The following is a 24526-nucleotide window of genomic DNA, read 5'->3' as shown; positions in this document are numbered from 1 at the left end:
CCTGACAATCCTCCCTTTCCTCCCCTAGACTTACCTGTTTCAGGAGGTTCAAGATGTCTAGCTGGCTCTTAAGGGTGTATCCAGGTAACACTGCATCGAACTGCTTCAGCCAATCAGGGCCAGCGTCTGGGCTCTTCCCACTTAAACCCTTTTCTTTGCCACCTACAGAAAGGAAGGGGTCAGGACCTCCACTGGAAGGAACCCTTCCCTCATCTAATACCAAGGCACTCTCTTGCCCTACTCACCAGGACCCTCAGCTTCCCCCTTCTTAGGCTCCATGCCTCCTCGGGCAGGGCTCTCTGGGAACAGCACCTCGTAGGAGTTGGGAATCTTCATGCTTAGTAGCTCTGCCACGGCTACCATCACACCATTCAGGTTCTGTCAGGGCAGGCAAAGGGAAGGGAGAGACAAGTCACCAGTGAGTACCAGCTGGGTGGGGACAACACTCAGAACCCACTGCCCAAGTGGTCAGTTTGTGCTGTCCATGCCATTCCAGACCTTTTCACACATCTCACATCAGCTTTGCACAAACCACTATGGGTGCCCACAAGAGCTCCACAGGGAGGGAATGGCAAGAGTTTAGGAAATAATCCCCTCTATATTCACAACTTGGGAATTCACCCAATGTCTGAAATACAAGGGGTCTTGTAGAAATAAAGAAATAAAAATGAGTGACTGAAAATGGTACTGTTTGGGCTGGGAACATGGCTTAGTGGTAGAGTGTTTGCCTAGCATGCATGAAGCCTTGGGTTTGATTCCTCAGTACCACATAAACAGAAAAGGCTGGAAGTGGCATTGTGGCTTAAGTGGTAGAGTGCTAGCTTTGAGCAAAAGAAGCTGAGGGACAGTGCCCAGGCCCTGAGTTCAAGTCCCAGGACTGGCAAAAAAAAAAAAAAAGAGCACTGTTGTTTTAGCTAGGTTTTCCAGTTTTCTTTGTCCACAAAACCCCGTTCATACTCAAAAACAGCAGATAGTGTTCTGTCAAATGTGGCTGGGAAAGAACTATCTTGTAGCCTTTGTCACACTGAAACACACTGCTGAACTGTCTGTCTTTGCCTCTACAAGATGAGCTCCTGGAGGGAAGCGACCATGCTTCATTTGCCCTCATGCCATAGCCTCTCGCCCAGGCTTTTACACACAGTGTGTACTACTGAAATTCTTTTTATCCACGCAAGCTCCAGGCACTGCTCCTTGGCCAGGTTTCCCTTGGGCTCAAGGCAACCCCCAGGACACACCTTGGCTGCAGCAGCAGACACGGTCAGCATGACTGACACCTCACTTCCTTTGCCCTTCTCCCAAGCTGTGGCAGGTAGCTTTCCAAGGACCTCCAGGTCAAGGGCCCCATAAGGTTTGGTATCTGGGAAAACTGAATGAGAAAGAAATTGATGTAGACTCTGCTGCCTCCTTCTCCCATGCATCCCCTGGGTTCAGACAACTCTGGCTCATTTTTAGAATAGCACACACCTGGGATGCTGGCCCGAGGAATGATGGGGATGACAGGTGAAAGAGCACGGTTGTCCTGCTCCCACTGGCGTGAGCCCAACTGAGGAAAACGAGACGCCTCCTCCCCCAGGATGCTCTCAGGGGATGAAGCTGGCACAATGCTATCAGGAGAATCACTGTCCTCATCACTCTCCATCCTGCAGGATAAGCAAAGACATCTGTTAGTATAGCCAAATCTAGACATCAGTGGCCTTACATTTTAAAATCTGCCTTTAGCCCAGAAAAAAAAAAGCCACCCTATTCCCCACCTGAATAAATTTTTAGGCCCACTCTCACCTGACATCCTCAGTCTGATTGTGAGGAGGTGTAGGCAAGGCAGCCAGCAAGTCTAGACTCTTCACCTCTGAAGCATCTGAGGTGTGGGAATGGAAAGTTAGGGTCATCGTAGATGGCAGTTTTTCAAACCAGGCTCAACTAGCATGAGATCTAGTTTAGCTAGCAAGATTAACCATCTGTTCACCTACCAGTTTGGGTTAGATAAGCCTTATTTATTGGGTCTTCCTTGTGTGGCAGGTACTGGGCTTTAGGGTTGTTTTTTTTTGTTTGTTTTTTCTTTTTTACTCTTTTTTGTCAGTTGTGGGGCTTGAACCTGGGGCCTAGACACTCTCTGCGGGCCCCCCCCCCCCATTTTTTTTCTTTTTGCTGAACTCAGGGCCTGGGCACTGTCCCCAAGCCTCTTTGTACTCAAGGCTAGCATTCTACCAGTTGAGCCACAGCACCACTTCAAGCTTTTTCTGAGTCGTTTGTTATAGGACACAAGAGTCTCTTGGGCTTTTCTGACTAGGCTAGCTTCAAAATGTATCCTCAGATCTCAGCCTCTAGGTTGGGGGCAGGGGGGTGGGGGAAGGGGAAGCCCAGCCCTGAGCTTTTTTAAAGCTCAAGGCTAGCACTCTACCACTTTAAGCCACAGTGTCACTTTCAGTGTTCTGGTTAATTGAAGACAAAGAGTCTCACAGACTTTCCAGCCTGGGCTGGCTTTGAACTGTTATCCTCAGATCTCAGCCTCCTGAGTAGCTAGGATTACAGGTATGAGTCACCAGCACCTGGCTGTTCTTTTTCTCTTTTTTAAACTGGGATCCTACTATAGGCCAGACTGGCCTTGACCTCATGATTCTTCTACCTCAGTCTCTTGGGTACTGGGATAGCAGGTACGTACCACCACACCCAGCTAAGTACAGTCAGTATTTAATCTTTTAATGGCTCTATGGGATAAACATTAGAAAATCCAATTTATAGACAGAAAATTGAGGCTCACACCAAGTCAATTAACTTACTTGACTAAAGTAACACGACTAAATATATTCAAGTAGTAGAGTTCAAATCTAGGTCGGACTATAACTCCATACTCAAGAAAGCTGGACTATTTCTTCTCCCTGTCACCTACCATCCCAGTTGTTTTCAATCAGACTCTGGAAGCCCATCTTTGTCCTCTGGTCTTGATGCCCTTCCCACCTGGGCAGCCGATCCTGTCAGTGCACACTAACTACTCCTGCCCCAGCCACCAATTTGGGGAAGGGAAGTGGGCTCTTTACTTACCCCTCAGTGCTCCTTCTGTGTCCCGGGCAGAGGCCGCATCCTTGGGGTGCTCCCCCAGCTCTTCAGAAGGAGTGATACCGTTCACCATCTTCTGCTGCACCGATGGGGGTGGGGTGGGGGGCAGCGACGAGGGTGGTGTCGGCGGGTTACTCAGGTTATTCTGAGGGGCGGGGTGGGTGTTGTGTGCAAGATGGCATAGGGAGACTGGTATAATCTCCTGGCCCCATACTACAATTTCCTCCAGAATGCAGCTCTGCCCCCACCTCCCCAAAACTTGACCATTCCCAAAAGGTATTGCCATTTTTCTGACCTTGGTGAGCAGCTGGGAATAGTAGTCAGAGCTGGCAGCCAGTGCCCCACTTCCAAAGGCTCCCCTCAGCTGGCTCTGCCCACTGACTGGGCAGCCACTACCAAAGGGAGCAAAGAGGCTAAAATTGGCAGTGATGGTAGGTTCCGTCAGGGGCAGCAGAGAGAGTTCCTATGAGGGCAAGATGACAAAGTTGAAAACCTGCCACATTTGCATCTCCATCATTGCACAGCTGGGGGACAGGGTGTCCCTTATCCTAGGATGGTACCAGGGGACTGGCTCCTGGGGGTCACCTGTTTCAGCTGTTTCAGCAAGGCCTCGTTGGACCTGACCCCGTCCTCCTTCCGCAGCTTCTTTCGGGAGCTCACCAACCTGTCGCTTGCCTTCTGTACCCGCTTGGGTTTTGGTGTCAATGGTTTCCTTGCTGCTGCATCCTAAGCCAGATAAGTCCTATGAATACTACTGCCCTCGCCCTCACCTGCCCTACCTGCCCGACCTGATGGCTCTGCCTCCCGTCACTCCAGACCTCACTGTGCCACTTGCCACAGTACTCACCTCCTTGTTGCTGGGGGTACCCTGTAGTTTCTGCTCCAGCCCTGCCAGCTTGCTATCAATGTGACCATTGATCTCAGCACGCAGCCCCTCAGGCCCCCGCCCAGCGCTGAGTTGCACATTCTTTGCCCGTAGAAGCTTCTGCAAGAGTAGATGCCCGGCCTCTGAGCGGGTGCCTGCCAGCAAGAGGTGGTTGCTGGTACCTGGTGTCCCTAGCGGCTCCCCATTGGCTTCCCTCTTCACTGCCTGGGCTCCCAGGGCACATGGCTCTTCCCGAGGTTCTTGCTTGATGCTGAGTTGGGGCGCCTCCGGCACCACCTGTCCATTCACCTGCTCCACATGTCCAGGTGCCAGGCTGCTCTGCTCTGGCTTCTGGGCTTCTGCTAGGTTTTCTGGGGGATCCCAAGGTCCCAATCCCTTGCCAAAGAAGGTATCAGCAAGCTGGGCAGCAGCAGGTGAGACCCGCCCAGAAGGCAACTCCAAGGTTGGTCCTTGGGGCTTTGGAGTCCCTGGATGATTGGGGGTGAGCTGGGAATTAGGGGAAGGTAATTGTGAAGAAGGTCTCTTTGGCTCTTGGGGACTGGATGGCGGAGGTGTGGGATGGACAGGACCAAGGACTGGTCCTGTAGATAAGGCTCCTTGTGGGACAGAGAGCCGGGATGGGCCCTGAGGTCGAGGCCCTGCCCCTGGCTCTTGGAGAGGACCTGTCTGAGATCCAGGGAAGCCCCCAGATTGAGGTTGGCAGCCCAAGAGGCCCTGAAGAGGAGACGGCTGGGTACTAGGCTCCGGATAGGGTGGGGTCTGGCGTACTGTCTGACACTGCTGCAGCTGCCGCTGCATGAGGAGTGCCTGTAGCTGCTGCTGCTGCTGAGGACTCAAGTGCCGCAGCTGTGGATTTTTGGCCAGAACTCCTTGAAGCTGTGCTCGAAGCTGACCCACTGTAGGCATGACTCCAACCCCAGGCAGACTCTGCCCAGAATGGGGGACAGGTCCTGGTTTGGGAGGCTGTGGCCCTGGATTATTCTGCATGGGTCGCTCTAGCCCAAGGGACTGTTGAGGACCCAGAAGGTTCTGGGTCACAGGCCCAGTCTGCTCCACTAAGGAAACAGAAGGTTGAGCCAGCAGGTGGGGCACAGACGAGGGCTCAGAAGATGATCCGCTGCCTAGCTGCTGCCCATGGCTTCCTACACCCGCTGTGTGGAGCAAGTTAACTTGCTGCTGTGGTTGTCCTGGGAGCCTCAAAGGTGGCTGCACCTGCACAGAGTTGGGTTGTTGAGGCTGGGCCTGGGGTTGGACCAGCAGGAGTTGTGAATCCCCAGAGAGGGAGGGCTTTACTTCCCCTGGTTCAACAGCCATTGGCTCAGGTAGAGCCCCCATTGCTAATGACCCTCCCTGATGTGTTGAGGGCCCTTCAGCGACCTCTGAAGGAAGAGCCGTCTCTACAGTGTTTTGTTCCTTGCCTGTCAAGAGAGTTGGGCCTACAGCTCCAGGGCTAGAAAAGTGTTGAAGAGGCTTAGCTGGCATGCCAGGACCAAGGGCCACCTGCTGCGGCTGCTGAGGGGATAATAAAGTTCGACTCGTGTTCAAGAGGCCCATCTGCTGTTGCTGCTGTTGTTGCTGTTGAAATGGCTGCTGCTGCTGCTGTTGCTGTTGAAAAGGTTGCTGCTGTTGCTGTTGCAACTGCTGCTGCTGTTGAAATTGCTGCTGCTGCTGTTGAAATTGCTGCTGCTGCTGTTGCTGTTGTTGCTGCTGCTGTTGAAATTGCTGCTGCTGAAGCTGCTGTTGTTGAAGCTGCTGTTGGAATTGCTGTTGCTGTTGGAGCTGCTGCTGTTGCTGCTGTTGGAGCTGCTGCTGTTGCTGCTGTTGGAGCTGCTGCTGCTGGAGCTGCTGCTGCTGCAAGGAGCCCAGAGGCTGAGCATTTGGTTTGGGCTGTCCGCTATGTGACATCAGGCCTTGCTGAAGATGAGAAAGCCCTGCCATGGATCCCTGCTGTTGATGTTGGTGTTGCTGTTGCTGCTGCTGCTGCTGACCTGTAGCCAGCCGGTGTCCCATAAGGCCATGACCCTGCTGTGCTAGCTGAGGGGAACTCAGTACCCGGGACTGCGCCATAAGCACCTGTCTGTGAGGGCCCTGAGGACCCAAAGCTCCAGGGTGCTGCTGCTGCTGCTGCAACACTGCCACCTGGCCAGGACCTAGCATGCCCTGGGGACCCTGAGGTTGTTGGGGGGACAGCTGCTGGACTAAAAGGCCTTGGTGGCTGCTAGGAGGCAGAAGCCCTTGGGGCTTAGAACCTAGACCCTGGTTAGTCTGTACCCCAGAACCCTGCTGCTGTTGCTGCATTGCCACCTGTCCTAGGAGATGTTGCTGCTGTTGCTGCTGCTGCAGTTTCTGGGCCAACTGCATACGCTGCTGCTGTAGCTGTAGCTGCCTTTCCTGTAAGAGCCTTGAGTCAGGTCCCAGGTTGCGGAGAGCAAGATTACCAGGGAAGAAGCCTCCTGAGGGGCCAACCAATGATCCAGCCCCACCAGAATGTTGCTGTTGCTGCTGTTGGGCCAAGGCTGTGTTGAGGAAGGGGCCACTAGGCTGTCCAGGTAGGACCATACCACCAGGGGGCAGGCGAAGACCTCCAGCTTGCCCACCCGGGGGTCCCTGTGGTGGCTGCAGCCCATGGCTAGGGAGTAGCTGGCCAGGGAGTTTTGACAGTAGCCGGGGACTCTGAGAAGGGCTGAGAGCCAGTACAGCTGAATGCTGCTGCTGTTGCTGCTGCTGTTGTTGCTGCTGCTGCTGCTGCTTGTTTCGATATTCTGCCATAAGATTAGTGTGCTCCTTCTGCTGTTTCCGGACCTGGAGGATCAGAGAGGTCAGTCTAGAGCCTGCCCACCCATGCCATCTTATCCCTGGATTCTGGGTGCTAAGCAGAAGTCTGCTTTACCCCACCTGATCGAGTTGTTTCTGGATCTTGCTCTGCTGCTCTGTAACCAACTTGAGCTTCTCCGCATCAGCTTCAGGGAATTCACGACCAGCCTTTTTGGCAGTGCGCTGCTTGGCACACAGAGCCTTCCGGGACTTACGGTGCACACCAATCTGCTCCTCTAGCACCTTCAGCTGCATCTGTAGAAGTTGCTGGGTGTGGAACAACCACTCTTCATACTGCCGCTGATCAGCCTCATCTGGGAGAGAAAATGGGGTGTAAGGACCTAAAAAATGGATGACTCAAATCTCTCTCCCTCTATAGGTTCCCTAACAACTTCCATGGATTCTTTCTTTCTATGCCTTATACTCACTGATCACTCCCTGGGCAAAAGTAGGTGGATTGGGACGAGGCTGGGAGGGATCACTGGCATTCCGCTCCTGTGATGAGAGAAACTGCTAAAAGGTGATTGCTCCATGCCATGTCCTAAGAAAAGCATCCCTACAACACAATACACAAGTTCCTACTCCACCACTACCACCATCACTTACCTGCCCACTTCCTGGTGTTACATGGTTCTGCAGATCACTGCTGGATCCCCCAGAAAGTCTCTGAGCTAGCAGCGACACTTGCTGCCTAAGTTCATAAAAGCACGGAAGATTAAGTGTTGGAGTAGGCAAAGTCAAGAAGAGAAGTATGGCTGAGAAAGAAAAGGGCCAACCTCACCACATCCCAGTCTTACCTGTTCATGCCAGGTGCCACTCCAATGCTGCCTTGAGCCATCACTTTCTTGATGCCTTTCAAAGCCACCATCTTGGCCTTTGCAATAGGATCAATGATATCTTCTGCAGCAAATTTGTCCAGATCTGGAGGGAGATGCGTCAAATGAGATGGGTTTGGGAGGGGAGCGGGGGTCGATGCTCCATTGTATGATTCCTATTTGTTCTAATACTGTGGCTTCCACTAAGGCACATAAACAATGGCACAACCCAGCAGAAGGTCCATTAAACTAGGAGCCAGGTCTGGTGATATAGCTCTATTATTCCCAAGATATGTGAACCTGTTTTTCCTTGCACAGTGCAAGGAAAAAGAGTCAGTAAGTATTTGTCAATGGATCAACATCGCTTTACTACCCTAAGCCTCATTTTAACTCTATTTGATATACATCATGATCCCTATTCATGCAGCTGCAGAGGACTATATGTGAAAAGAATATGGGTACACTTTATGAAGTGAAAAGTACTTTTCAATAGTACACTTAGTACAAAGAGAGCACCTACAATCCAAGAATGTGTGCACTGTGGCAAAGCCCTAGAAGGCAGAGCTGTTTAGGACACAAAAGGAATCACCCAATAACTCATATGTTCTATCAGTCCTTTTTTTTTTTTTTGCCAGTCCTAGGGCTTGAACTCAGGGCCTGGGCACTGTCCCCAAGCTTCTTTTGCTGAAGGCTAGTACTTTATCATTTGAGCCACAGTGCCACTTCTGGCATTTTCTGCATATGTGGTACCAAGGAATTGAACCCAGGGCTTCATGCATGCTAGGCAAGCACTCTACCAATAAGCCACATTCCCGGCCCCAGTCCTATTTTTTGTTGTTGGTTTTTTTGTTGTTGTTATTTTGTCAGTAGTAGGGCTTGCATTCTGGGCCTGGGCACTGTCCCTGAGCTGTCTCACTTGAGCCACAGCATCACTTCCAGTTTTCTGGTGGTTAATTGGAGATAAGAGTCTCACAGATTTTCCTGCCTGGGCTAGTTTTGAACTGTGATCCTCAGATCTCAGCCTCCTGAGAAGCTAGGAGCCTGGCTTTTTTTTTTTTTTTTTTTTTAAGAGAGATGTAAAGCTGGGCATGGTGGCATATCTAGCACTTGAGAAGCTGATTCGGAAGAATCATAAGTTACAAGTCAGCCTATGCTACCATAGGGAGACCTTGTCTCAAAAAACAAAAACAAAAACAGGGATGGGAATGTGGCCTAGTGGTAGAGTGCTTGCCTAGCATGCATGAAGCCCTGGGTTCGGTTTCTCCACATCACATGAACAGAAAAAGCCAGAAGTGGCGCTGTGGCTCAAGTGGTAGAGTGCTAGCCTTGAGAAAAAGATGCCAGGGACAGTGCTCAGGCCCTGAGTTCAAGCCCCAAGAATGGCAAAAAAAAAAAAAAAAAAAACCCATAGCTACTCATGAGGCTGAAATCTGAGGATCACGGTTTGGAGCCAGCTGAGAAAGACGAATCCACAAGACTCTTATCTCCAATTAACCAGCAAAAAGCTAGAAATGGATGTGGCTGAAGTATAGAGCGCCAGCAAGTAAGCAAAAGAATGGAGTGAGAAAGCTGATCAAGATAAGGTCCTGAGTTCTAACCCCAGTACCAGCACCATGCGTGCGTGCGCACACACACACACAATAACAATAATAATAACAACAACAACTGATGATGATGATAGGTGCCAGTGGTTCACCCCTAAAACCCTAGCTTCTCAGGAGGCAAAAATCTGAGGATCATGGTTCAAAGCTAGCCAGGGTAGGAAAGCTCATGAGAACTCTTTTTTTTTTTTTTTTTTTTTTTTTGGCCAGTCCTGGGCCTTGGACTCAGGGCCTGAGCACTGTCCCTGGCTTCTTCCCGCTCAAGGCTAGCACTCTGCCACTTGAGCCATAGCGTCGCTTCTGGCCGTTTTTTTTCTGTATATGTGGTGCTGGGGAATCGAACCTAGGGCCTCGTGTATCCGAGGCAGGCACTCTTGCCACTAGGCCATATCCCCAGCCCCTCATGAGAACTCTTTATCTCCAATTAAACAGCAAAAAGTCTGAAGTGAAGTTGTGGCTCAAGTGGTAGAAAATTAGCCTTGACAAAAAAAGCTCAGAAGCAGCACCCAAGTCCTGAATTCAAGACCCAGACAGTCATAGAGATACATTAGATTATATAAATGTGTCATTTTGCAAAATAAAATCTTCCTAAAACTGTGTACTTTATAGATAGTTCCACTACAGGGCTCAGAAAATTTAATTGACTGATTCCCCACGTTCTAATGGATTAACCAATTTCACTGATCCAGAATTGTAAAGTAGTTAAGAAAACTACCAGGGATCAGATCTAGCTGTGCTATTTACTGTTTAATCTTTTTTTTTTTTGTTGGCCAGTCCTGGGGCTTGGACTCAGGGCCTGAGCACTGTCCCTGGCTTCTTCTTGCTCGAGGCTAGCGCTCTACCACTTGAGCCACAGCGCCACTTCTGGCCATTTTCTGTATATGTGGTGCTGGGGAATCGAACCCAGGGCCTCATGTATAGGAGGCAAGCACTCTTGCCACTAGGCCATATCCCCAGCCCTACTGTTTAATCTTATACAAGTCACTTAACTTCTTCCTATTCTTCAGTTTCTTCTCTGTAATCAAAGATGACAGCTTGCCTATTTAACAAGTCTGTTGAGGTGATTAAAAACAGACAATGAGGGGCTGGGAATGTGACTTAGTGGTAGAGTGCTTGCCTAGTATACATAAAGCCCTGGGTTCCTCAGCACCACATAAACAGAAAAAGCCAGAAATGGCGCTGTGGCTCAAGAGGTAGAATGCTAGCCTTGAACAAAAAGAAGCCAGGGACAAGAGTCCAAGCCCCAGGACTGGCCAAAAAAAAAAAAAAAAAAAAAGATAAGACAATGAAAATAAAGCACTACTTGGCAAATAGTAATGACTCAGTAAATGTTGCTGTAACTTTCTTCCATAGTATGTCCCTACCTTTTTTTAGACAGTTCTGGGGTTTGAACTCAGGGCTTCATGCTAGCTAAGCAGGTGCTCTACCACTCAAACTATACCCATAGGCTTCTATTCTTTCCAAAATCATGGTAGTGCCCACTGCCTTACTTCTCTATACCACTTTGCTCATGGTTCTCCAAACATTCCATACATTTTCCCAGTGAAGACAAAACAATCTTCATCTTTTCACTTACCTGGATTGATTTTCCTTCACCTCTTTTTTCCAATTCCTAACTTCCAGCCTGACCATAGCCACAAAGCCTTTGCTGATCAAGCTTCATCCATTCATTTATTCAGACATCTGAATGCTTGCTATACACAAGAATGACATTTCTTTTTTTGGGGTCAGTATGGGGCTTGAACTCGGGGCCTGGGTGATGGTCCTTGAGCTTTTTTGCTCAAGACTAACGCTCTATCATGCTGAACCACATCTCCACTTCTGGTTTTCAGGTGGTTAATTAAAGTATTTCATGGACCTTCCTGCCCAGGCTGACTTCTGCTAGGATTAAACATGTGCCACCACTGCCAGGCTGTCACTTCCCTTCTTAAAAGCTACCATGGACTAAGAATGTGGCTTAGTGGTAGAGTGCTGGCCTAGCATGCATGAAGCCCTGGATTCAATTCCTCAGCACCACATAAACAGAAAAAGCCACACGTGGGGCTGGGACTACGGCCCAGTGGCAAGAGTGTTTGCCTCGTACACATGAAGCCCTGGGTTCAATTCCTCAGCACCACATATACAGGAAAAGCCAGAAATGGCGCTGTGGCTCAAGTGATAGAGTGCTAGCCTTGAGCAAAAAGAAGAGACAGTGCTCAGGCCCTGAGTTCAAGCCTCAGGACTGGCAAAAAAAAAAAAAAGAAAGAGGCACACACACACAAAAAAAGCTACCATGCTCTTCCTACATTAGCTCTGGTGTTTAGCCAAACCTCTTTGTGTCCTATCTCTCTTTACTAGGGCTTTTCTTAAGGTTACTAATAACAATGATCAATTCTAAGTAACTCAACTACGCCAACAGTTGACATTACCTGTATCTGGAAAGAAGCTGTTTGCCAGCTGCTGCTGCATGGCTTGCTGCTGGGGCTTCATGCACATAGAAGGTGGCATGGTGCCCAAGGGCTTCTGTGCGAGCATTGGCTGTTGGCTCTGCTGCGGCACCAAGCTTGTTTGCCCCCCATGCTGTCCACTTAGCATATGCCCTTGGTTGGACACCATGGCCATGGGTGGGGCCAGCCGCTGCTGGAGGGCATGAGCTGGCGCCTGTGTTGGCATCAGTGGTTGGCTTAATCCTTGTTGTCGGGCATTTCCAAGACTCAGGGCAAGCTGCTGCTGAGGCCCAGCCAAGCTGGGAGAAGAGCCCTCATGTGGCAAAGGCATGGTCTGGGCAGGGCCTGGTGTGGACATCAGGGAATGCTGCTGCTGCTGCTGCTGTTGCTGTTGGGCAGGCTGTAGCTGTGCTGAAAGTTGCTGCTTCTTTTGCAACTCTTTCTTCTCATGCTCCAACAGGTCCTCAATGAGCAGGGGCAACTCACTGGCTACCAGTGAGCTCTCCATCTTGTCCAATTCATCCCCAGATGTTGTCTGGCCACCAGGCAAAGTCAGGCCCCCGGTGTCTAGCTCAAACTTCTCCAGAAGGGAAGATCCTCCTGGGCCACTAAGTGGGCTGGGGGTCAGCAGGTGAGCTGGTGGTCCTCCTGTGGCCCCAAAGGGGCCTTTCTCAGCTGTGTGCCCACTGCTGGAAAATGGCCCAGTGCCCATCCGGGTATCCCGGCTGCCCATCACACTCTGTCCTGGCTTCAGCCCCAGGCCAAGAGAAGTGGCAGCAGATGCTGGCTCAATCTTGGGGGTGGTAATAGTGAACTGGCAAGGGGAAGGATGACGTCCACCCTCCTCTACCTTGGGCTTCACCTCCGATGCCAGGCGGGGCTCTGTGTTATCAGTGACAGGGGGTGGGTGTTCCTCGGGGCCCAATGGTCCTGGCTCTACCCCCCGAAGCAGAGCCTCTCTCTCAGCCTTCTCATTTGCTGACTCTACCAGCCTTAGGTGCTCATTGAAGATGTCCTTCTTGTCCCCAGTGTCTAGCTCAGGGTCAGTATACGCCAGTAGGTCAAACTCATCTCCATTGAGCAGGTCATCCAGGTGGGGATCATTGGTCTCCAGGTTTTCCAGGGTGCCTAGTTCATCATCACCCTTGGCTACATCCACACCCAGGCCTAGGTGAGCGAGCTCTTCATCATCCTCTAGAGCCTTGTGAGCATCGAAGTCATCGTCCAGCTCTGGATCCTCACAGGGTAATTTCCCAGTCTCCAGGGTCAGAGGAGGGGGCCGGCCAAGTTCAGTACTTGATGGGGGCCGGCTGACCAGCTCTAAGCCAGCTGTCATGGCAGGACCCTTGGTGTGGGGAGTTGGATGGAGGTTGTTGTTCAATTCAGGAGCCAGTGGGGCCGAGGGTTTCTGCGGGGGAAGGCCTGTTACTGCCAGGCCACGAAACCCTTCAGAAGCCAGTCGATGAGGGTCCTCACCTACAGGGTAAAATCGAGGCCTCTGAGGGGGACCCTGACCTGGAAATGGAGACCCCCCAGGTCCTAGTCCTTTCTGTACGTTGTGTCGTAACTCGATGAACTGGGCAGGACCAGCCGGACCAGGAACTGGCTCAGCGGGGCCTGGCAGGCGAGTAGGAATTCCTGCCATGGGGGAGCCTAGTGCCTGACGGCCAAGTTCAGGTCCAGGAGTTGATGGAAAGCGAGTAGACATAGCAAGTCGCATAGAGGTTGCTGTTGTTGCTTGTTGTTGCTGCTGCTGCTGCTGCTGCTGTTGTTGCTGTTGTTGCTGTTGCTGCCACAACTGTTGTTGCTGCTGCTGCTGCAAGGGCAGGGACCCAGGATAGGGCGCGCGCTGATAGAAGGCCTGAGAGCCTCCTACCAGTTGCCTGGAAGAATATGCAGTTAAGTTAGTGAGATGCAATCAAGATGGAGAAATAGAACAGGGGCTTAGGGCAGTGAGGAAGGACCAAATGAAAACAGTGAGGGAGGAAGGAATGAGGAGGAATAGCAAGTGACATAAGGAATTAGTGAAAGGGGAAAATCAGAGGAGACATCAGTGTTGGTAAAACTGGATCCATTGGTTTAGCCTACAAGGCTCCTCTTTGAGTCTTACCTGCTGTTTACGTCCATAGTGGAAGGTGTCGCTGATGGAGGTGGCCGTGAGAGTCGCTCATCGCTGGGGAAGGCCCCTGATCCCAGGATAGAGCCACCTAGCTTGCCTTGGGGTAACCCCACAAGGTTGCTCTTGTCCTAGAAGACAGAAGTAGATGAAGGTGAGGCCACCTTCAGAATCCTGGCCCCAACATCCCTTGCCAGTCTACCTACCTGGGTCCCGGTGAAGGGGGTCTGGCCTCGACTCAGCTGCTCAAAGGCAGGGCTGCTGGGCTCAGCACCCCAGTTGCTCGAGGGCCCCATTGCACCTGCAGCTGCTGCAGCTGTTTCCTTCTCTTGTCTCAGGGTATTACGCTGGATCTGCTGCCGAATAAGTAGCTCTCGTAGTCGCTGGCGCTGTGCAGAAAACAGAAAAGACAAGTAATCCTATTTTCTTCTGACAGTGGATGGGGCTGGCATAAAGACGGAGGGGGGTGGGAGGCTCAGCTCCAGGATGTTCACTTACCTGCCGTTGCTTTTCCAGCTCAGTCTGGCTAAGGGTGGACATGCCTGGATCCTGGGTACTGGGGAGTTCAGGTACTGCCAAAGAGCTACTCATTGCAGCCCCTGGGTCTTCTCTCTTTTCAACTGGAGAGGTGATGCCTGCCCGCTGGGAGGCTCCATGGGACAGGTAGGGGAGGGATCCGTCCGGTGCAGGTGGTGGTAGAACAGATGTGGGGCGTAGTGGGGACAGCCCATAGCCCTCCCCTGAAGACCCACTGTTGGGCCCCAGGGGGCTGCCCGATGGATGGAAGTTCCCAGTGGCTACTGTATAGTTTGTGCTTTGAGGCTTGCCCAAGGTGGGGCCGGGCCCAAAATGGCTGTTGATCCCATGGGGTGGAGGGAGACCAGGCTGAGGGACAGGGGGCTTTAGGGAAGGATCCCCTACAGCCTGGGGAAAAGTGAAACGCATAGGAGATGGGGTACCCACAAATGCACCTGTCCCAGGAGAGCGGGCAAAACTGGGGGGCTGCCCAGTTGGGACCTTGGCATGGAGCTCACCTGCTGGTCCTGAGGGCAGGGCTGCCGGGAAACCCCCAGCCCCCAGCGGAGTGTGGGCTAGAGGCCCAGCCTTAAAGGCAACTTCAGGGAGCTGGGGCCGAGGTGGCTTATGCAAAGGGGCAAATGGATCACGGGACTGAGGGCGTGAGGGTGGGCGAGAATAAGGGTCAGGAGATTGGAAACGAGGGGTAACAGGGGACGGGCAGAAAGCTTCAGTGGACAAAGGACGAGGGGTAAGTGGAGACTGGGAGCTGGACTGGGACTGAGGACTAGCTGGCACTCGGGAGAAAGGGTCTGAAGGCAATGAGCGAGGGGGTAGGGCACAGCAGCTCTCAGGAGGTGGGGGCTGGGGCCGAGGGGTCAATGGGGGCTGAGCATAGGGATCAGGGTAGGGACCAGGGCGAAAGACCTCTGGATGGCTGGGAGGAGAAGGGGCCAAAGCCTGGGCAGGGGGTGGCTCCTGGGGCCGTAGGCCTAGGCCTGGGCTCTGGGGCTCTACCTGAGATGCCCGAGGGGTCAGGGGGGCTTTGAAGACATCAGGTGCCTTTAACTCCAGGCCACCAAGGTGGGGGCCTGAGGAGGGTGAATTAACAAAGCCCAGGTTTGGGGGCCCATAGTTAGGAGAGGATGCCCCAAGCTCTTCCTTCTTCACCTCTAGGGCCTTCCGGGATTCCCCAAAAGGTGGGGGTGAGAGCAGGGGCTCAGAAGTCTTGCCTCCTGCTCCCCCTGGGCTCTCAGGCACAGCCAGGTTGTCCAGTGAAGGGCAGCGGGGTTTGAGGAAGGGGTCAGGTGTAGAGGGCTGGTGTCGAGGAGTGCCAGGTGGGGTAGTGTGGAATTCCCCCGGCTGGCCAGTCCCTGGGCGAGATGAGGCACCCAGCATTGAGGGCTGTGTGGGGGCCCCCGTTGGACTTGGATAAGGGGGATAGGTGGGTGGTGCTGCAGGAAAGCGGGGCTCCAGGGCGTAGGCAGGGGCCAGTCCAAAGGGGTCCTGCGAAGGCACTTGGGCAGGCACCTGGGGCGGGAGCTTGAGGAAGAGCTCACCAGGTGAGTCGGGGCCGGGCACCGTGCCCGCTGGCAGCTTCAAGAACCCATCCGCAGAGGTAGACAAGCCGGCGGGGGTGGTGGGGCTGCCAATGAAAATGGTGGGGGCCGCAGCGGGGGGCGGACTGCCCAGTGCCCCTGGCTGGGGGGGAATGCGGAGATGGAGGGCCGGTCGATCAGTCTTACGGGCTATGTCGCCCACCTTGGTCTGCTTGTTGATCTGGCTCTCAGCCTGCTACAGGAGGAGAGCAGGCACAGAGCAATCAGGCTCTGCTAGAGGCAGGACCCATATTCTCCCACCCAAGTGGTAACCTTGATGGCTTGAACCAGCCCAATCTCCACTCACCTTCTGCACCTTGTTGATGCGATGAGCAGCTCGGTTATCTTTGGCCTTTTGCTGAGGGACACAGGACACATGTATGGCTTAACACTCACATCTCAAGCCCACCCTTCATCCCTTACAATGTCACTCAAACTTCTTTCTCAACAGCCTGTCGCCCAGCAGGGGCAGCCTGCTGTTTTAAAGGCAGTAAGACTGAATATCCCAGAGACACTTCCCTCCATTTTTAAAATATATACTACATTGTCTTTCTTTTCTTTTTTTGGCTAGTCCTAGGGCTTGAACTCTGGGCCTGAGAGCTGTCCCTGAGCTCTTCAGCTCAAGGCTAGCACTCTGCCACTTGAGCCACAGCACCACTTTTGGTTTTCTGGTGCTTACTTGGAGATAAGAGTCTCACAAACTTTCCTGCCAGGGCTGGCTTTGAACTACGATCCTCAGCTCAGCCTCCTGGGTAGCTAGGATTACAGGTGTGAGCCACTAGCACCTGGCTATGCACCTTTCTGACTTACCAGGTAGGGGGCTTTGTCAGCAGCTGGAACTTTTCTCCAGAGCTTCATGATTTGTTTGCAACGGCTAGACCAGTCTGGAAGGCAGAAGGACTGAGTTACAGAAGTCTTGGCAAGTGACCCCTCCACCTTTTAAGCTGCCGGACTGTCTCTTTTGCCCTCATCCCACAGGTACCTGGATAATCTTGCTTGAGATTAGGAAAGTTAATGTTGGCATAGAGCACAGGCGAGATGGTGGAGAGCTGGCCCAACTCCTCGTCCTTCTCCCAACGCTGCAGACTCCGCTGGTTATAGGAGAGCCCATCGCCCTCACCCTCCGTGGTAGGGGTGGTAGGTGTGGAAGGTGTGGTGCCTCCCGATCCTGTCCAGGGGCTGTCTGGCTCACCGGGTTCTGGGCTAAAGAAGCCCCCGCGCTCCCTGGGGCGCAGGGGCAGAGAGTCACAGGGGGCAGTGATGCCAAGACCCACCCTAGACAAATGGCCCAGAGCCCTAGGCCACTGCCCTGCCTCAACGAGAGTGAGAACAGCAGTCACTACAGTGATCTAGGAGGCAAGGTAGGGACCAGGTTTGAGGGAAGGGATAACAGGAACTACCCATAGAAGTTAAGCGCAGATACCAACCTAGAATCCAGGAAGGGAGACTGGCAGAGGCCTGGGTAGGAATCCATTGGGCTGCTGGAAGATAGATTACCCAAAGGGAGTCCACCTACAAAAAGAACAGGATCAGAGAAAAGGAAGCAAGTAGCCTACCTTGGGAACAAATTCAACCACAGCAGTCTTCAAGCCACTCTCCCTGTCTTATCACCTTGGAGAAAAGGCCTCTGCAGTGGTGTACGGCTCCCTTCGAGGCCAGGAGTTCCACAACCCAGATGCTGCTCTCGTTCAGAACCTAGGACATCTTTAAAGAGCTGCTGTAGGTCCTTAGACTCCATCTTGGGCAGTTCTATGGGGAAATGATCAAGGACACTGATGAGGAGCCTTGGAGAGTCACAGGACACTTTAGATATACAAATGGTCGCAGCCAGAGGGGACAGTGAGGACTCCCCATGAAAGCTGTACAGATCAGTCCCATAGATAGGACCTTCTGCTTTCCAATAGAGGACCTTTATACTTGAAGATGACTCTTCTCAGCCTCACCTTCTGTGGGAATCCTGTCTAAGTCAGAGCTAAGCATCCCTTCACCCGGGGTGCCTGGCTTCTCAGGATCACTGGGCACTGGGGATGCCTTTACACCCCCATCCTCAGGTCCTGCAATTGCCAAGAAAAACCCATCAGCCAAGCCCACTATGAACCACAGCAGGGCACAGAACAGTGTCTAGTCTCCAGGGGAAGAACAGACTGGGAAATGCAAAGCCAAGTCATGACATGTTTACCCCATCAGTTCTTACCTGGTGTATCAGTCATGCCTTCAGGACCACGGGACTCTTCATCTGCAGCATCTGGACCATCATCTCCTACAAGCAACAGTTTCCACTCCAATCAGTGAAACACAACATCCATTGCCCAGAATGAGTCCTTAACATCACAGGGTCAGGGCCCTTGGCCTACCCTCAACTCACATAGACCTAGTCCCTTTCTCCTCTCCACACCCTTGCCAGCTCCTGAGCAAATAGGCAAGCTGGATCCCTTCACACCACTTCATCCCCACATAACTTACCTTTCTGTAATGTAGGGAGCTCCTTCCTTTCTGAGCCTCCATCTCCCCGGGGTTTTGGAGTTCCTAGTCCCAAATTTGGTCGGCCCACCCCAACTGCAAAAAGGGCTTTCCGACTCAGGTCCAGCAACTCCTTCCCAAAGAAGGCTTCCTGTGGGAGGAATCAGGAGAAACAGTTTCTTTTTTTTTTTTTGCCAGTCCTGGGGCTTGGACTCAGGGCCTGAGCACTGTCCCTGGCTTCTTTCTGCTCAAGGCTAGCACTCTGCCACTTGAGCCACAGCGCCACTTCTGGCCATTTTCTGTATATGTGGTGCTGGGGAATTGAACCCAGGGCCTCATGTATACAAGGCAAGCATTCTTGCCACTAGGCCATATCCCCAGCCCTGAGAAACAGTTTCTTGATGCCCTAGGGGCACCAGTACTCCCCACCCCAGACCTTTGGGACTCAAGACCCACCTGCAGGTAAGCAGGGAACATATCCTCTAGTTTGCTCTTCTTGCGCCCTCTTCGCTGCTGCTTCTTCTTCTCATCCCCATCGGCAAGGCTCTGTTCTGCAGAGCCCTCTGCAGGCAGATCAGCAGGCATCACTATGGACAGAACAAAGTGGATCAGGTTCCCTGAGGACAGAGCATACTGCTCCCAACTCCACTGGGAAATATTTTCTGTCTACTCTTTTCCCCAAAGCCAGACAGGCCCACCACTCTCACTACAGCGAGCCCCCAGCCCAAACCTCCCTGGCAATGTCCCATGGATTCTGTGACCACCCCCCCACCTTCACCCAGGCCCCGCTGGTGCCCTCACCCGTCTCACCCTCGTCGGGCTGCCCATCCCCACTCAACACCTCCGCCTGTGCAGCAGGCCCCTTTTTCACGCGTGTGTGAGATTTCCGTTGTCGCACCATAAAACCACCAATGCCTATGAGGAAGCAGAACTCAGGATGAGAAGCTGCTAGTAAACTGCACCCCACCCCCCAGCCTCCTCATCCCAGGGACTCACCAGGCCGATAGGGTTTGCGCTTGCGTTTTTTACTTTCTTCAGTCTCCTCTTTGCCAGGCTCCACATCAGGGCTGGCAGGGCCCTCCAGTTTGATTTCACATTCCATGTGCTCTACACCACCTGCATCCAGTAAAAGAAGCAGATCAGAGAAATGAGCCCTTTAATTTCTCATCCTGCCAGAAGGCGACCATTAAGACCAGCCCCTTGCCACAGAGCCACTTGGGTAAGGCCAACAATGCTGAAGGAGGAGAGGAAGAGTGGCAATGCAGCCCCCACCCAACATCCCAACTCCCACATGCTTTGCCGTTTCCTGAGATTCCCCGGCCCAACCTTCGCTCTTGAGCAGCTCATCAGTATCCAGCTCCCCATCCTTCTTGTCTTCAGGACCAAGAGCATCTGAGGGCTCAGAACATTCCAGCCCTGCCTCTCCTGGAAGGCCAAGCCGGCCTCGCCGCTGGCGCCGCTTATGCAGTGGTGACATGGTCAGGTTACGCAATACAGCCATGCCTGTTTCTGTCAGCCACACACCCTCAAAGCGAAAGTACTGGGGCTCTGGACAAAGAGAAAGAATGTGATCTCTGGATAGAAGCCCCAAGAAAATAAGGACTCCAAATTTCAACCTTTGTTCTCAGCTGATACAAAAGCAGTGACAGAACGTCTAGCCTGACCCTAAGCTACCGAGGGCCCATGGATAAGCCCTAAGTTTTCATCAGTGATTCCAGGGATTCACCAATGTGTCTGCTACTTTAGAAGGCTGGCTTTGTTCAGGATTAAATTTAGGTTCACCAAATGGATTCCCTGTCAGAGGATGAGAGGGATGCTACTTGCTGAATGCTAGCATACAGTGTACTAGATGCCAGAAGTAGTGCCTACATCATGATGGAGAAGGTAGCCCTATTCCCCTTCACTGAAAAGAGATGTACTCTCTAGAGATGAGTTGCTGGTAGTGAAGCGGTCCTGGTGAAAGGAACCATGTCTAGGAAACGGGAGGCTTGGTTCTAGTCATAACTTTGCCACTAACTTACTAGGTAACACTGGGCAGGCCATCTAACCTCTCTGAGTCCTAGTTCTCCTTTAAAATGAGGAGATAAAGTTGGAATGTGTTGGAGCTAGAGTAGATGTTTAGTAAAGTCTTATCTAGTTTTGACAGTCAAAATTTCCATGACTTACCTGGCTCTTTCACCTTCATAGGCACCAATTCTGGTGGAGCAACAGGTACTGTGGAATAGACAAACCATGGCAGCTTGAGGCACTGTCCCAAAGGCAGAAACAATTACCCTTCCAAACCCCTTGGTACTTACCTATAGGCTTTACTACATAGGGCTGGCAGGAGACACAGTCGAAGCCCTCATCAGCTGCCTGTTCCACATCATCCTCTGTGAAGAGGCTCTCACAGCCGGCATGCATCCACCTAGGAAAAGCAGACAAAGAGGGATGAGCACAGGCAGTGCAAGGCTGCCAGTGTGGAGTAAGGCTGACGTAAGGGAGTTAAGGACGGCTTTTACCGTTCACAGTGGCGGCACTGAATTAGCAGATCCTCTTCCACATATGGAGCATGACAAACAGGGCAAGTCACCAGGCTAGCGCAGGGCCCACAGTGTGTGTAACTATTTTGCCATTCACAGTGGAAGCCAGGGGAGGCGGCCCCACACTGCATACAAGACACACACCTGGTTGGAGGAGAAAGACAGACCCCTTAGCACCTAAACTACCCAAGGAATCCAAATCTGGAGGAGTCCCCACAATAACTAAACAAGCAGCTGGGCCTCCTAAACACAGCCTCTGTCATGTACGCAACATCCATACACTCTATCCTTTCGAGCCACAGGCTCCTTGGAAGCTCCCAGGTCTCCTTACCACTTGCACTTCCAGCCGCCCTTGGGCACAGTGAGCAGCGGGGGATCCAGGCAGTATGTGTGGTAGCTAATGTCACAGTCATCACAGAGCAGCAGGCGTGAAGGGTCGGAGGCCTGGCCACACACTTCACACACGATACACTCCACACAACGCCAGCCCTTTAGCAGCATCACCTTGGTGATCTGGTATGGAAGACAGAATTCCTCAGGGGCGGAGGGGGGCAGAACTTATATCAGGTTGAACAAACCCCCAACACACAGGCCACAACTGAACAGAGGGAGGCTTACAGAGAACTTTCACCAACAAAACGGAAACTCGAAAACAGGCTCCCAGAGACCTCTGCCGATCACAGAGCAGCCTCACTAGCTACTGCCTCATCTTCTTAAGAGTGGAATAACAATTTCACCTAACCATGCATCTGACAAGACTGTGGATACAACTAGCTGTAATTCCTTAAAATTTTTTTTAACTTTTAGAACATGTTACTAATTCAAGTTAGTGATTATTAGCAGTGGATTAATTCACCAAGTAGTACTACTGAAACCTTAAAATGACTAATCATACTTAGGTCAAAAACACTGCTTTCCCGTTGAGGATATGCATTATGGTTTTCGTTTTGTTCTACCTCCAATATATACTGCATCTATCTTCAACTAGTAATGTTTTGGTTTGTTTCTTTGTGTGTGTGCCAGTATTAGGGTTTGAACTTGGCCTGGGAGCTGTCTCTTTGCTTCTTTGCTCAAGGCACTTTACCACTTGAGCCACAGCTCTACTGGAGGATTTTTGTTTGCTTGTTTTTGATCATTAATTGGAGATGAGTCTCAGACTCCTGCATGAGCTGGCTTTAAACCTCAACCCTCAAATCTCATCTTTTTGAGTAGTTAGGATTACAGAAGTGAGCCACCAGTACCAGGATTTGTCATTACTTATAATTAATTGAGTTTTATCATGATTTTGTTTACCAAAGAAGTTATAAAGTATTTGTTGAGTTCCCAAAGCACTTTTCCCTATGACAAGTCTGATAACCACTAAGGACTATGAATAACTTCCAGAAGCCACATTCACTTTAAGAAGTAATGGGGAGGGGCTGGGGATATGGCCTAATGGCAAGAGTGCTTGCTTCCTATACATGAAGCCCTGGGTTCCATTCCCCAGCACCACATATACATAAAACGGCCAGAAGTGGTACTGTGGCTCAAGTGGCAGAGTGCTAGACTTTAGGGAAAAAAAAAAAAAAAAAAAAAAAAGCCAGGGACAGTGCCCAGGCCCTGAGTCCAAGCCCCAGGACTGGCAAAAAAAAAAAAGAAGTAATGGGGAGAAGGCTGAAAACTAAAAGATCTTGGTTCAAAAGCAGCCCAGGTAGAAAATCCTACAACACTCCACCTCCAATTAACCAGGAAAAAGCTGGACTGGAGGTGTGGCTTGAGTAACAGAGCATCAGGTATGAGTAAGAAAGCTAAGGTATCAAGGGTCGAGCTCCAGTACTAGGGAAAAAAAATACTAGGGCCACAAAAGATCATTTGATCCAGGTACATTACATCCATGTATGAAAGTATCACAATGAAATCCACTTATACAATTAAAATATGCTAAAATAAAAAGTACTGTGGCCAGAACAGGACATTAAGGTAATGACAGTGTCCCCCAGTCTAGTTATCTTTGGCTCTGAACTTACCTTGCTGTTGACACAGTAAGGGTGATAGCACTGAGAGCACTGTGAACAGGCCAGGAGGTGGCCCTCTGCCCCCCGGCCAAAGCTGCCACACACCACACACATATCCTGGGAAAACACAGAAATATGGATGTCCAATCAAGTCTCATCCTACCCTGTCCCAGACAACTCCTACCACACTACTTTGAGATCAGAAAGTCAGAAGCACATCCCACATCATGAAGAACTTTACAGGACCCTTCACTTTCTATGCAACCAGAGAACTGTGCCTCCCTATGCTGCTTGCTTCTCTAATCAGGTCATTCAAATTTATCAAGTCTGACATGGGTATAAGGAAGAAGAAATGACAGGAAGATAAGATGAAGAAGACTGCTTAAGTGACAGTTATGAAAGTGCAAATTTCTATCAGTTTCAAGATTATTGTAGGCTCACTGGGCTATAGAAGTTTTGATACTACTGCTATGTGGGATTGATTTGTTTTCTGTTTTCTCATTAGCTAAAGGCCCCCCAGAAGTAGATCCCTGAGTTTCCCATTTACCTTCCCACCAATACACACACACACACACACACACACACACACACACACACACACACACTTTAAGTGTGTCAACTCTCTCTGCCAAGAATGGGACTGCCCTAGCCAAGTATGGTACCTGCATTAGAACAAATTTGTCTGTGTTGGAGAAAAGAACCACAGTATTTTGCATGGTGTCATCATCTTCTTCCTCCTCCTCTTTGCTGGGTGAACTATCGATATCAGCCACCTTATAGGCAGAGAAAGAAAAGAAAAGTGAGAAAGCTAAGTGTGCGGGCTGAGAGTATGGCCTAGTGGAAAGAGTGCTTGCCTCCTACACATGAAGCTCTCAGTTCGATTCCCTAGCACCACATATATGGAAAACAGCCAGAGAGGGCGCTGTGGCTCAAGTGGCAGAGTGCTAGCCTTGAGCAAGAAGAGGCCAGGGACAGTGCTCAGCCCTGAGTCCAAGGCCCAGGACTGGCCAAAAAAAAAAAAAAAAAAAAAAGCTAAGTGTGCTCCAACTAAACTAACTTAACTTCCTCTTTGGTATTGGGGAAGGAGGTGTGAACTCCTAGCTAAGAAGGGCAGACACTAGGACTAAGAAGCAAAAGATACCCCAACTCTCTAACTGGGACCACATTCAGTGGCAGAGATTTCAGAGAAGCCTAGGGAACAAGTGGACAGAAGTACAGACTAACCAGTCAAGTCCTAGGCTAACAGGTTGACAGGCAAATGTATAAGGGACTGGCAGGATTTAAGGGCTGAATTTGAAGGGACCATGTGAATCATGTCTAAAGGATGGGAAGCCTCTTCTTACTACCAGAGTCTCAATGGATGAAGTGGTTGATTTTAACCGGGCCCGTCCTCTCCCACGTCCTCCATGAGCTCCTCCACGAGGCCGGCGTCTTCCTGGAAAACTACTGCTACGTCCCTGAGTAAAGGAAGAGGACAATTATAGAAACAAGTGTTGGACTCATAGTCTTGGAGGGGAGAAGAGTCAAATGGACATTGTATGAGGAAAAGAAAACCCAAAAAACTTAGGAGTCCCATTCAAACAGGAAAAAAAAAAAAAAAAAAAAAAAAGCTCTGAAATAAGCAAATAGAGAGCTCCAACCCCAGACCCAGTTTCCTCTCCCAAGAAGAGTGGCTAACACTGTACATATTATAAAAATATTATAAATATATATAACTTGAGAAA

At 51.1% G+C, this 24526-nt stretch overlaps 1 protein-coding gene across 4 annotated transcripts in view; it reads right to left on the bottom strand.

The window, feature by feature from the left end:
* The window catches only part of Kmt2d (lysine methyltransferase 2D), a 44227-nt gene that overhangs the window by 8037 nt on the left and 11664 nt on the right, over positions 1–24526 (bottom strand). Inside the window, exons 13-48 of one of the 4 annotated variants that reach the window (XM_048365169.1) lie at positions 24146–24259; positions 23465–23575; positions 22815–22919; positions 21140–21321; positions 20788–20952; positions 20584–20693; positions 20453–20500; positions 19613–19834; positions 19283–19402; positions 19088–19201; positions 18743–18873; positions 18290–18437; positions 18021–18086; positions 17770–17880; positions 17438–17575; positions 17254–17338; positions 16809–17050; positions 16637–16710; positions 16134–16184; positions 14211–16022; positions 13919–14101; positions 13707–13843; positions 11579–13479; positions 7552–7675; positions 7361–7445; positions 7183–7249; positions 6836–7068; positions 3902–6742; positions 3640–3780; positions 3350–3517; positions 3040–3199; positions 1780–1855; positions 1465–1640; positions 1236–1366; positions 246–378; positions 35–162 (exon numbers count right to left, since the gene is read on the bottom strand). In XM_048365169.1, the coding sequence (XP_048221126.1) occupies positions 35–162; positions 246–378; positions 1236–1366; positions 1465–1640; positions 1780–1855; positions 3040–3199; positions 3350–3517; positions 3640–3780; positions 3902–6742; positions 6836–7068; positions 7183–7249; positions 7361–7445; positions 7552–7675; positions 11579–13479; positions 13707–13843; positions 13919–14101; positions 14211–16022; positions 16134–16184; positions 16637–16710; positions 16809–17050; positions 17254–17338; positions 17438–17575; positions 17770–17880; positions 18021–18086; positions 18290–18437; positions 18743–18873; positions 19088–19201; positions 19283–19402; positions 19613–19834; positions 20453–20500; positions 20584–20693; positions 20788–20952; positions 21140–21321; positions 22815–22919; positions 23465–23575; positions 24146–24259 (10833 nt within the window). The remainder of the gene's footprint in view (positions 1–34; positions 163–245; positions 379–1235; positions 1367–1464; positions 1641–1779; positions 1856–3039; positions 3200–3349; positions 3518–3639; positions 3781–3901; positions 6743–6835; positions 7069–7182; positions 7250–7360; positions 7446–7551; positions 7676–11578; positions 13480–13706; positions 13844–13918; positions 14102–14210; positions 16023–16133; positions 16185–16636; positions 16711–16808; positions 17051–17253; positions 17339–17437; positions 17576–17769; positions 17881–18020; positions 18087–18289; positions 18438–18742; positions 18874–19087; positions 19202–19282; positions 19403–19612; positions 19835–20452; positions 20501–20583; positions 20694–20787; positions 20953–21139; positions 21322–22814; positions 22920–23464; positions 23576–24145; positions 24260–24526) is intronic. The other 3 variants (XM_048365187.1, XM_048365178.1, XM_048365197.1) reach the window with 3 other exon arrangements.

Source organism: Perognathus longimembris, chromosome 1 (genome assembly GCF_023159225.1).
Source record: "Perognathus longimembris pacificus isolate PPM17 chromosome 1, ASM2315922v1, whole genome shotgun sequence".
Taxonomy (NCBI): Eukaryota; Metazoa; Chordata; class Mammalia; order Rodentia; family Heteromyidae; genus Perognathus; species Perognathus longimembris.
Note: the sequence above shows the minus strand (reverse complement) of the source record. Positions and strands in the feature narration are given on the sequence as shown.